Source organism: Mus pahari, chromosome 18 (assembly GCF_900095145.1).
Source record: "Mus pahari chromosome 18, PAHARI_EIJ_v1.1, whole genome shotgun sequence".
Lineage (NCBI taxonomy): Eukaryota > Metazoa > Chordata > Mammalia > Rodentia > Muridae > Mus > Mus pahari.
The window spans coordinates 1514148-1527043 of NC_034607.1; the positions used below are offsets into that span (position 1 = coordinate 1514148).

General features: G+C 47.0%; 1 protein-coding gene across 1 annotated transcript in view; it reads left to right on the plus strand.

Annotated features, from left to right (window-relative positions):
- Myo1f (myosin IF) overlaps positions 1–12578 on the plus strand; it is a 49287-nt gene extending 36709 nt beyond the window's left edge. The window contains exons 20-28 of the mRNA XM_021217621.1: positions 3067–3181; positions 3269–3438; positions 5928–6073; positions 6526–6672; positions 6821–6969; positions 7574–7657; positions 9378–9573; positions 9671–9840; positions 12114–12578. Coding sequence (XP_021073280.1) covers positions 3067–3181; positions 3269–3438; positions 5928–6073; positions 6526–6672; positions 6821–6969; positions 7574–7657; positions 9378–9573; positions 9671–9840; positions 12114–12190 — 1254 coding nt within the window. The 3' untranslated portion in view covers positions 12191–12578. The remainder of the gene's footprint in view (positions 1–3066; positions 3182–3268; positions 3439–5927; positions 6074–6525; positions 6673–6820; positions 6970–7573; positions 7658–9377; positions 9574–9670; positions 9841–12113) is intronic.
- Positions 12579–12896: the final 318 nt, after the last annotated feature.

Here is a 12896-nt window from a genome sequence, read left to right on the forward strand (position 1 = left end):
CACACACACACACACACACACACACACACTTACACAAAGACACACAGACACACACAGACAAACACATATTTTTAAAGGGTGAAAAATATAAAACTAAAAGAAAATGAAGAGAAGATGTCAGGGGGTAGGAAAGGGGAGAATTGAGGTTGATGTTGGAGATGCAGCTCAGTGACAGAGCATGTGCCTAGCTCTTGAGGTCCTGGGTCCCATCCTCAGCACCAGAGAGAGACAGAGACAGAGAGAGTGCATGTGCTGGTCTGGTAGTACACAACACCTATAATCCCAGCCTTCCAAAGGCTGAGGCAGGAGGCTCTAAGTTCAAAGTTAGAGTAAAGGTACATAGCAAGACCCTGACGGGGTGAAGGGGAGACTTTGGTTACTTCGTGACACCACCATGTGACCTTCATCAGACTTTGCCACCTCTCCAAGCCTCAGTTTCCCCATATGGAAATGAGGTAAAGTAAGAGCCACCCTTCAGGACTGGAATGAGGATTAAACAAAGCAGGAAGTCACCTGCATAGTGCCTGAGACATAAGTAGGTACTCAGAAAGGCCCTGTTTACTGGCCAGTTCTTGGGGACCAGATCAGGGAGAGGACGAATACAGGGTATAGTGTGGTGGTGCCCCTTAGGTAGACTAAAGAGCCCCCATTTATGCAGAGATCCCTTTCCCTTGTCCTTCTTTAATCCTTTGTTCATTCCTTCTGCTCCTCTCCCCCATTCTGCTCCTCCCCCTCCTAATATATATAGCTATACATGTCTCAAAAGTTAGAATTCCCACCTAGAGTCTGCTAGTAGGGGACTGAGAGGGTGAGTTAAAGGATGAGCACCTGCCTAGAATCCCCCAGTGAGGAGCTGGCATTGTCATGGCTCCAGCTGCATATGTAGGGCATCAATGGGAGGAGAGGCTGTGAAAGCTGGATGCCCCAGTGTAGGGGAATGCCAGGGCGGGGAGGCGATAGTGTGTAGGTGGGTGGGGGAGCACCCTCATAGAAGCAGGGGGAGTGGGAATAGGATTGGGGTTTGCGGAGAGGAAACGGGGAAAAAGGATAAAGTTTAAAATGTAAATAAATAAAATATCCAATAAAAATTTTTTACCTACAATGCAAGCACTAGCAGCTAAAGCAGGAGTCTCCCTGTGAGTTCCAGACCGTGCTACGCTACAGAATGAGACCTTGGGAAGGAAGGGAAAGGCTGAGTAGAGAGGAGGGGAAGAAGGTGGAAGAAGTAAAGGGTTATCAAAGAACAAAGGTGCAAATGTGTAAAACTGTGCCTAGGAAAATGTAGTTGTAACATGTAAGACTGGACACAGGAGGGGACAAATGGGGGAAGGAGAGAGAATGAGGGGATGGGAAAGAGAATCCCAACTTCCTAATTATTGCAGGCAAAATTTCCACAAGAAATTAATCCTCCAAAAATTGACACATGGTAGAAAAAATACATAGAATAAAAAGAGCTAGGTCAGCCAGGCATGGTGGCACACGCCTTTAATCCCAGCACTCGAGAGGCAGAGGCAGGCGGATTTCTGAGTTCGAGGCCAGCCTGGTCTACAGAGTGAGTTCCAGGACAGCCAGGGCTGCACAGAGAAACCCTGTCTCAAAAAACCAAACCAAAACAAACCACACCAAACAAACAAACAAAAGACAGAGTCCCTTGAAACCCTGGCTGGCCTCCACCTCACTGTGCATCTTTAAACTTGGGTTTAAAGCCACAGGTTTGGGTAGTTCTGGGGGTAGAACCCAGATTCTGTGAATAGTAGGCAAACACCCTGCCAATTGAGGTACATCTCAGTCCCTGTGATAAAGCTATATAAGAAAAATTAAAATTTGAGGTTGGATATAGTAGCTTATTGCTATAAGCCAACACTTAGGAGGCTGAGGCATTAGGACCAGTTCCAGACCAGTTTAGTGAGAGACCCTGTCTCAAAAAATTTAACTGTGGGGGGCTGGAGAGATGGCTCAGCAGTTAAGAGCACTGACTGCTCTTCTGAAGATCCTGAGTTCAAATCCCAGCAACCACATGGTGGCTCACAACCATCTGTAATGAGTTTAGATGCCCTCTTCTGGAGTGTCTGAAGACAGCTATAGTGTACTCACATATAATAAATAAATAAATCTTTAAAAATAATTTATTGTGACAAAATTTTTAGTGTGCAGACTTGAATTTTGGTAAACTTTACTAAGTGAGAACTATTAGTGGTCAGTTTTTATTAGAATGGGGAGTGGGGAGACTGATTTATTTGTTGAGAGTTTTGTTTTTGACAAGGTCTTACTGTGTAGCCCTGGCTAGCCTGGAATTTTCTACATATACCAGGCTGGCCTTAAACTCACAAAGATCTCCCTATATGCTGGGATTAAAGGTGTGTACCAACCATGTGTTGTGGTACATTCCTTTAATCCCACCTCTCAGAGGAGAGGCAGATCTCTCTGTGAGTTTAAGGCCAGCCTGGTCCACACTGTGATTTCCAAGACAGCCAGAGTCATGTGGAAAGAGTCTGTCTCAAATAAATAAGCAAATAAACAAATAAATTTTGTAAATATTTTATTTCTTTTATGAGTATGGGTGTTTTACTTGCCTATATGTCTGTATTCCATGTGCATGTAGTACCTATGGTGGCCAGAAGTGGATACCAGATCCCTGGAACTGGAGTTACAGAAAGTTGTAAGCCACCATGTGGGTGCTAGGAACCAAACCAACCCAGAGCCTCTGGAAAAGCAGCCAGTGTCCTTAATCACTGAACCATCTCTTTCAATTTCCCTAAATGGAAAGAACTTCTTCTGGGTGCAGTCATGAAGAGAAAACAAAAACTATTTTGGATGTTGAGAATGTTGCTCGTTTGATAGAGTGCTTGCCTAGTGTACACAAAGCCCTGGGTTCCTTTTAGCAGCCCATAAACCAGAGGTAATGGTGCATGCCTATCATCCCAGCACTTAGGTAGAGGCAAGAGGATCAGGAGTTCAAGGCTATCCTCAACAACATAGCAAGAGTGAGGCTATCCAGGAGGGTCCATGAGAAGTCAGGGACTTGAGAGATGCCAGGACCCACTATCCCTCCTCCCTCCTGTCCAGCTTTTCCTCCTGGAAGAGATGCGAGAGAGGAAGTTTGACGGCTTTGCTCGCACTATCCAGAAAGCCTGGCGGCGCCACATAGCAGTCCGAAAGTATGAAGAGATGCGGGAAGAAGGTGAGGGGCCTTCATTAGGAGGCTCAGTCTGGGGGCAAGAGGATTAAGGAGAGGCCATGACTTTTAACTACACACATGTCCTCTCAGCTTCTAACATCCTATTAAACAAGAAGGAACGAAGGCGAAACAGCATCAACCGGAACTTCGTTGGTGACTATCTGGGACTGGAGGAGCGGCCTGAGCTGCGCCAGTTCCTGGCCAAAAGGGAACGAGTGGACTTTGCCGACTCAGTCACCAAGTATGACCGCCGTTTCAAGGTGAGACCTGGGTGGCTGTTTTCATGTGAGGTTGTGCCTCTGCTGAGTAAGCACACCAGAAGCATACCACCATGGGACCCAGATGCACCTATCCACATAAGTGTGTTCACCTAGCCTCCAGACATCCTTTCTCACAGACATGCCCCCATCAGGCCCAGACACACCTATGCGCAAGTAAAACCTCCACTGTGGTAGGTACTGGTGTCCATCAAACATGACCTCATGACCTGTAGCGGAATTGGCAGAGTACTTGCACCCTATGTTCCATTCCCAGTACCACATAGACCAGGCATGGTAGCTAATATCTACAATCCCAGCTCTTGGGGGAGGGGAGGGAGATCAGGATTTCATGGCCATCCTCTAACATATAGTGAGTTCCAGGTCAGCCTGAGCTTTGTGAAACCCTGGACGGAGGGAAAGAAAACATCTCATGTTGCACTGTTACACCCATCCACACTCCCACAGCTGGTAATAGAGCTGTCTTTCAAGCCTGTCCTTGTGTAACCCAGACACAACATCAGATACACCCTCATTTTACCAGATGTGTCTACTATGACATATTCACCTAATCCAGAAGCCTATTCTACAGGACCACTTCCCTCACCTGACTTAGACACACATGGCCATTGTACCTTCACTCGACTCTGAAGCCCCTGTCTATATAAACACTCTAACCAGGTCAAGGAAGCCTTGTTCACAAGTGCATGCCTGACTGTTCCAGAAATCATTAATAATCATGACCAATTAACATAATCTAGAAAATCCCTTATAGACACGCAGTTGTATAGATGTATAAATGAGATGAGATGGCAAGACGGCACAGCAGGTAAAGGTACTTGCTGACAACCCTGAAGACCTGAGTTCAACTCCTAGAACCCAGTTGGTAGAGAGAGAACCAACTTCCACAGGTTGTTCTCTGACCTCCATACCATGTCATATGCATGTCTACACATGCACAGATACACACAAAATAAATAACTGTAAAAATAAAATATAACTGTCATACCCCACCTTCCTATACAACTCATAGATTCATGTGATTCACATACACATATGCCCCTTACTTGTGACCATGACTTTTCAATTATTCATTCCTTTGAGCCAAGGCTGGCCTCCCCTAACCTCCCAAGCCCCGAGATTACAAGTGTGCGCCACCACAAAAGACTGTTTAGGCAAAATGCTCTTACCTGCCTCTGTGATGTGCATTTAATCACTCAAGCCATCAATATTTCCCCCCAAAATAGGGTTTCACTGTACAGGCCTAGCTAGCTATTCTAGAACTCACTCTGTAAACTAGGTTGGCCTTGAACTCACAAAAATCCACCTGCCTCTGCCTCTTAAGTACTGAGATGTAAAGTGTGTACCACCAGTACCTGACCTCAATCCATACCTTTACAAAAGCTGAGCTGAGGGTGTGTGGCTCATTGTGTGCTTGTTCTGCTAGGAAGCATTGTGAACCCCAAAAAACCACCAGAGAGCTGTTTCCAATGCAATTGAATTAGGGTCTCTTTATTAAAAGCTCAGGCTTGGGCTATCCTCCAGCCCAACCCTGACACAGCAGAACAGGAAGGTGGAGCAGCCTGAACCCTCAGCAGGACAATCTATTATAGGAAATGGGAACAAGTGGGGGGTGTCCAGCCTGGCAAGCATCTAATAGAATGACAATAAGCTGACAGATGGGCAATCTAAAGCAAGACCATATATAGTCACAACCAGTCTGCAAGCACATCTGAAACAATTGGACTAATCTTAGATGAACTGTTCCTAGGAAGTAGCTAGGGAGTAACTCTGCGGTCTGGGCCAAGGACAAGCCAAGGAGTCCTTTCTGGTACTTGGGTGCAACTTGGGTTCAGGCTTTATTTTTCTTTAAGATGGAGGCTGATTCCAAGATGGAGTAGGTTTGGCCTCTCATGCTTAGCATGCAAGGATTCCATTCCCAGCACAAATGTATACACATGCATACAGTTTTGTGAACTTTTCCTAGAGAGACTAACAAATGTCTCTTTACTACAAGTAGGAGGACACTAATGATAGACCAAAGAAATGATTGCATCCAAGTATAGCTCAGTGACATGATAAGTTTATTCTGGGTTATTTCCAGGAACACGGATCAGAGATTAGTTAGTTACAGAAGCACTGGCAACTTAAAATTGGCTAGACCTCTGGAGAAAAAAAATACCTCTCATTCTCCCACACAAACCATTAACTGCCTAGAGATCTTCAAGGAAGGACAGGGCCACATGAATCCCTTACCCTAAATCAGAAGTTAGTAGGTCCAATCTTATGCAAGTCTCTTGAGGGTAAATTTGGCTGTAGAGGGCAACAGCCATGTCATACCCAGAAGACAGCATTCCACAACACACACACACACACACACACACACACAGAGAGAGAGAGAGAGAGAGAGAGAGAGAGAGAGAGAGAGAGAGAGAGAGCTACAGGTGCCAGGCTGCCCTTCCCCTCGGGACCACCGCTCTGTCTTCCTGCAGCCTATCAAACGGGACTTGATCCTGACCCCAAAGTGTGTGTATGTGATTGGGAGAGAGAAGGTGAAAAGGGGACCAGAGAAGGGTCTGGTGCGTGAAGTCCTGAAGAAGAAATTGGAGATCCAGGCCCTCCGAGGGGTGTCTCTCAGGTAAGGCCAAGTAGCCACCTGTCCTGTAGTAACCCACCTGACAGGTGTTCCTGTGCTGCCTCCTTGCTTGTTACCATGGTAACTTTAGGTGCTATTATACCTTTAGCTGTCTTGCTGCTACCTGCCACATTCACTTGCCTCTACTTTCATGACCTTCAACAAACTATTTAATTACATTTTTACTTGGGGGGAGGGGCACACATCACAGCACATGAGTGGAGGTCTATGCAAAGGCATTCCACCAGAGAATGCAACTCAGGCCCTGCCCTACTTTCATGATCTTTGTGTAGAGACAATTTCTGTCCCTCTTCCTACCTGACCTCTGGCCATTCTCAGTTACCACCTTCCCAGGCTCCTCCTTCTCCCTTCCCCCAACTTGATCCTCATAGATTGGACCCTACACATCATGTCTTCCTAAACCCTCACTTAATGCTCTCTTACCTTTTCCCCAGCACCCGACAGGATGACTTCTTCATCCTTCAAGAAGAGGCTGCCGACAGCTTCTTAGAAAGTATCTTCAAGACCGAGTTTGTCAGCCTTCTGTGCAAGCGTTTTGAAGAGGCAGCGCGCAGGCCCCTTCCCCTCACCTTCAGCGACCTGTAAGCCCCTCAATCCATAGCCAGTTCGAGCACCATCCTCTGCCCGACCTATGGGCGATACCCCCTACCTACTGCAGGGTCCCGGGCACCAGTAGGGTGTGGAAGAGGGACCCCAACTGGCGCCCCCAAACTCCTTTCTCTCCCCTAGACTACAGTTCCGGGTGAAGAAAGAAGGCTGGGGCGGAGGCAGTACCCGAAACGTCACCTTCTCTCGCGGGACAGGTGACTTGGCTGTGCTCAAGGCTGGGGGTCGAGCTCTCACTATCAGCATTGGGGACGGATTGCCTAAGAGCACCAGTAAGTCAGCGGGAACCAGAACTGGGCATCGTGGGGGCGGGGCCTGGGGCATGCTTCACTGAAGACCAATCAACTTTGTGGGGGCGGAGCCAGCTAGCTAGGCTAGTCTAGAGAGGTCGGGGCCTCTAGGGTCAAGGTATACAGGAAGACATCTCGCCTTAGAGAAATTGCCAATAAGAGAGAGAGAGACGTGGAGAGGCATGACCATAAAAGCAACACTAAGCTGTCAACAGATGGTGGGGCATGTCCTGGAGTGGGAGAGCTCAAAAAAATAGGTATGAATCCCCACCTGCAACTAACATAGAAGAACCCATGAGCGTGGACAGGGGCGTGGCCTCAAGCTGAACCTATGTGGAGGGGTGTTGGAGGCACTAGGCCAAGAACCTCTTCTGAGGCGGCCATGGTGGCTCACGCCTTTAATCCCAGCACTCGAGAGGCAGAGGCAGGTGGATTTCTGAATTCGAGGCCAGCCTGGTCTACAAAGTGAGTTCCAGGACAGCCAGGGCTACACAGAGAAACCCTGTCTCAAAACAACAACAACAACAAAAAGAATCTAGTCTGGCTGGGCCAATTCAAACCTATCTCTGATTTCTATTTCTTTCAGAGCCTACACGGAAGGGGTTAGCCCAGGGTAGACCTCGAAGGTCAGCGCAGGCTCCCACTCGAGCAGCCCCTGGGCCTCCCAGAGGTAAGGATTATATCTCCGTACTTCTCTAGTGACTTCCTTTGTCTGCTGTGGACTTAAGAAGCTAACAAGAATAGTATCTCACCTCACCATAGCTCTCCTATATACTACAAGATGCAGGATAAACAAAATTGGGATACCTTTAAGAACCTACCCTAGGACTGGAGAAATGTCTCAATGGTTAAGACTGCTCTTCCAGAGGTCCTGAGTTCAAATCCCACCAACCACATGGTGGCTCACAACCATCTCTAATGGGATCTGATGCCCTCTTCTGGTGTGTCTGAAGACAGCTATAGTGTACTAGTATAAATAAAATAAATAAATCTTAGAAGAAGAAGAAGAAGAAGAAGAAGAAGAAGAAGAAGAAGAAGAAGAAGAAGAAGAAGAAGAAGAAGAAGAAGAAGAACCTACACTAGCTAGTCACTGACCTCTTCCCTAGCCTGTAAACTATGTTTTATTTAGTCAACTTGTCAAATTTATTCTTGCCTCTAAACCTCTGCTTGGATTTGCTATCTAAATTTCCACACCACTTTTAGCCCAGTCACAGACTACTTGCTTAGCATGCAGAAAGCCATATAAATTTAGGTGGGTCAACCTCACAGGGAGTATGATGCAACCAGGCTACATGACACCCCGTCTTGAAATAAACACACACACACACACACACACATGCATACACATCTAAGCTGGGTGTAGTGAACACTTAATTCCAGGACACAGGAGGCAGAGGCAAGTTGATCTCTGAAAGGTCAAGGCCAGTCAGGGCTACATAGTGAAACCCTGAATCAAAGGTGGAATGACAGGTGGAAGGGAGTGGGGAGAGAGAAGAAGGGAGAGAAGAAGGGAGAGGGGGAGGAAAAAGAAGAGGAAGAAAGAAACCCTCAAATCCCCTTGGAGGCCTGAATTTGTTCCTCAGGACGCAAAAAGTGTGGAAAGAGGAAACCAACTCCACAGAGTTGGTCTCTGACCCCCATGTATGTGCTGTACCATGAATCCCACACATACATCATACACACATATAATAATAATACATAACTTTTTTTAAAAGATTTATTTATTTATTATATGTAAGTACACTGTAGCTGTCTTCAGACACTCCAGAAGAGGGCGTCAGATCTTGTTATGGATGGTTGTGAGCCACCATGTGGTTTCTGGGATTTGAACTCATGACCTTCAGAAGAGCAGCCAGTGCTCTTAACCACTGAGCCATCTCTCCAGCCCCAATACATAACTTTTAAAGCCACTCATTCTACATCCTCCTACCTCCAGAGTCCCTCATTTACATTCTGACCTTTTCTTTTAGTTTTGGTGGTGGTGGTGGTGTGTGTGTGTGTGTGTGTGTGTGTGTGTGTGTGTGTGCAAGTGCACGCACGAGCAATTGTGTGTGATAGGATTCCAATATGTAGTACTAACACTTAAAGAGATCCATCTGCTTCTGCCTCCCCAAGTACTGGAGTTAAGTGCATCACCATGTTTTTGTTTTGGAGACAGGGTCTCTCTGTGTGGTCCTGGCTGGCCTGGAACTTACAGAGATCCACCTGCCACTGACTCCCCAAGTGCTGGGACTAAAGGCAAGCATCACCACTCCTGGCCCTTAGACACATTTCTGACCACACTGGGTTGAGAGTGGCTGCATCTTCTGTCAGGCTTATAATTTAGAGATAACTCTTCAAATGTTCACAGCCACTCATGACACATATCTCTATCTTTGCTTCCACCATAGGCTTGAATCGAAATGGGGTACCACCCTCTTCCCAGGTAAGGTCCCTACCCCTGGAGATGACATCTGGTAGGAGTTCCCAAAGGCCTCCACGGGGCCCTCCATCCTCAACCCTAGGAGCCAGCAGACGTCCTCGAGCACGGCCACCTTCAGAGCACAGTACAGAATTCCTTAATGTGCCTGACCAGGGTGTGGCAGGGTAGGTGGGGAAGGATGGAGGGCACAGCCCTGGGAGGTACTCATGGGATAGGGGAGTATCTAGGGCTGTGCTGAGACCCATGCTGTTCCCCCCACAGCATGCAAAGGAAGCGAAGTATAGGGCAGAGACCTGTGCCAGGAGTGGGCCGGCCTAAGCCCCAACCACGGACACATGGCCCGAGGTGCCGGGCACTGTACCAATACATAGGCCAAGATGTGGATGAGCTGAGCTTTAACGTGAATGAAGTAATTGAGATCCTCATAGAAGGTTTGTATTCTGGGACAGGGGTTGAGAGTGGGGAGTCTTCAGAACTCTGACACCGTGAGGCAGTCACACATTACTGCATAGCCTTTCCATCCATGCAAGAACAGGGGCAAGGGCTAATGAGATGGCCCAGTGGATAAGTTTCATCTGCAGGACACACACAATCACATGATAGAAGGAAAGATTGGACTTTGACCTAAACACACATACGCGCACACACACCAAGGCTGGGCTGGGGAGATGTCTCCATGGTTAAATCTCTTGCCTTGAAAACATGAGGACCAGAGTTCTGATTCCCAGATACCAGTAATGCTGGGTAGGCATGGCAGTGTCAGTGTATCTGTAATCCCAGACTAAAGAAAGACGCAGGATCCTCAGAGCAAGCTGGGTAGCAGGCCTAGCCACATCATTGAGCTGTGGTTCTGACTGAAAGATTCTGCCTCACTGAATAAGGTAGATGAGCAGAAGAGGATGACGATATAGGGTCTCCATACACACACACACCCACATACATGGGCTCCTACACACATGCAAAAGCATGCAACATACATTATTCATATCATGCACATACATTATTGAAAAGAGTGTAATAAAAAATTAAAGTTGAGCCGGGCGTGGTGGCACACGCCTCTAATCCCAGCACTCAGGAGGCAGAGGCAGGCGGATTTCTGAGTTCGAGGCCAGCCTGGTCTACAAAGTGAGTTCCAAGACAACCAGGGCTATACAGAGAAACCCTGTCTCAAAAAAAAAAAAAATTAAAGTTGAGTGCAGCAGTGCACACTCATTAAAAAAGGGATAAATGAATAAATAGGGGTATTCAGCTCACAGCCTCACCAGAGCTGCATTGTCTTGATATCCTTGTCTCTGAACATTTATCCGAAAGCAAAGGGCTGTGACTTCATCACACCTAGTGCCTAAGCATCTTTATTATTTTATTTCATTTAGTGACAAGGACATGCCTAGGATGGTTTTGAATTCATTATCCTTCCTCCCTCAACCTCCTGGTCACCAGCATGACAGGTGACCACCACATTGCCAGGCTGGAACCTTTATTTTTGTCAGACTTTACAAATTCTTGATGGTAGGAAGGAAGCTTGGGTCTAGATGGGCCTGCCCAGTTCCTACCTCCATCCTCTGGGCTAACCACAGATGAGTTCCTCACACTCCAAAAGTGGGTTGCAAGGCCTCCTGGTTGTCAAGGGGACCTCGTTATTCCAGACTACACCTGAGGGTTGAAGGACAGGGTCTATGGAAAAAGGTAGTGTGATAAAAGAGCACACGTAAATCATCTAGAGAATGACAGGGACTGTGAATGCAGATCAGCAGCAGAGCACTTGCCTCACAAGCATGCGGTTCTCAATTCCATCCTTCTCAATGTAAGGGAGGGATAGGGGATCGGAAGGGTGGGAAAGAGATGGAAGTCTGGGTGCAGGCTTAGTCAGTAAACTACTCAGTAGAACACATGCCTAGCAGGTACAAGGCCCTGGACTTGATCCCAATCAGCTTCAGATCCAATTCCTGATAGCCATTCATGATGGCACATACTTATAATCCTAGAACTATAGGAGGATGTAGAGTATATAGCCAAGCTGGGCCAGTCTCCAATTAAACAAGACTGAGTGTGACTGTTCGTGCCTATTCACAGTCCTCAGGGGTCAGATTTAGGAATCCAAGGACAACCTTAGCAACATAGCACAGAATGCACACATCTTTGTGTGCATGTGTGTGTATCTGTGAGCATGTGTACATGGGCATGTGTGTCCATGTATTTATCTATGTGTGTATCTCTGTGTATGTGTGTGCATACAAATGTGCATTTCTGTTTTACTGAAGGTGCACAGGTGTCGAGGTGCACATACAGAGGTCAGAGAGCAATCTAGGATCAGTCCTTACCTTCCACCTTGTTTGAGACAGTGTCTCTTGTTGCTTGCCATCATATATGCTAGGCTAGGTCACCCAAGAGTTTCTGGGGGTTCTCCTGTTTCACCACTGAGCTGGAATAACAGACATGCCATATACCACTGCATAGGGCTTTCATTGGTTCTAAAGAACCAAGCTCTGGTCCTCACACATGTAAAAACGTACATTCTCTACTAAGCTATCTCTATAGTCCCACACATAGTATGTTTAAAAACAGCCTGAGCCACACGAGACCATATCTCAAAAGCATAATTAACTAATTAATTAATTAAAATAAAAATCTAAGATAGATACAGAATAGACATTCAGGCTTTCTCCAGTGTGCACTGGACACTTGAAGGTCTTTTCTCCCACAGATTCTTCTGGCTGGTGGAAGGGTCGGCTTCATGGCCAGGAAGGTCTCTTTCCAGGAAACTATGTGGAGAAGATCTGATTGTCCATCCACCAGCCTGCCTGCTTGCCTGCCTGGGATCCAAACCCTGCCAGTAGGAGCCTTGATTATCCTATCTGCACTGGCCAGAATACTCAGGCTTGTGGCCTCCAGCCCAGTGGGACCGCTGTGTATGGAGGATCACCACTGTAGCACCCCATGCCTGGTCCTGCCTTCCCATGGGTTGAATTGCTATCTAAGTCTCCATTTTCTCATGCGTCCAATAGTATTTGCTGCAGAACCTACCTCCCAGCTGCCTTGTGTGTATGTAACAAATCATGTTCTGCCCTATGAGCAAAGTGCTGTGCACTGCCCAGAGTTAGGAGACTTTGACAATTAGACCTTTCCACTTTCTCTCATCACTGAGGCAATAAACATGTGCCAGGTAAAAGCAAGAAGTAAATTACTGAGTTCTGGGGCTGGGACTTGGTTTGTAAAGGGCTTGACTCTCAAGCATAATCCCCACAGTTTCATCAGGACTGCATAAAATTGGGTGTGATGATGGTGCATGCCTGCGATCCATCTCAGTACTTAAGAGGTAGAGGCAGGGAGAACAAGAGTTCAATGTTACCCTTGGCTATATAGCTGACTTTTAAAAAATCATGTGTGTGGGCCGGGTGTGGTGGCGCACGCCTTTAATCCCAGCACTTGGGAGGCAGAGGCAGGCGGATTTCTGAGTTCGAGGCCAGCCTGGTCTACAAAGTGAGTT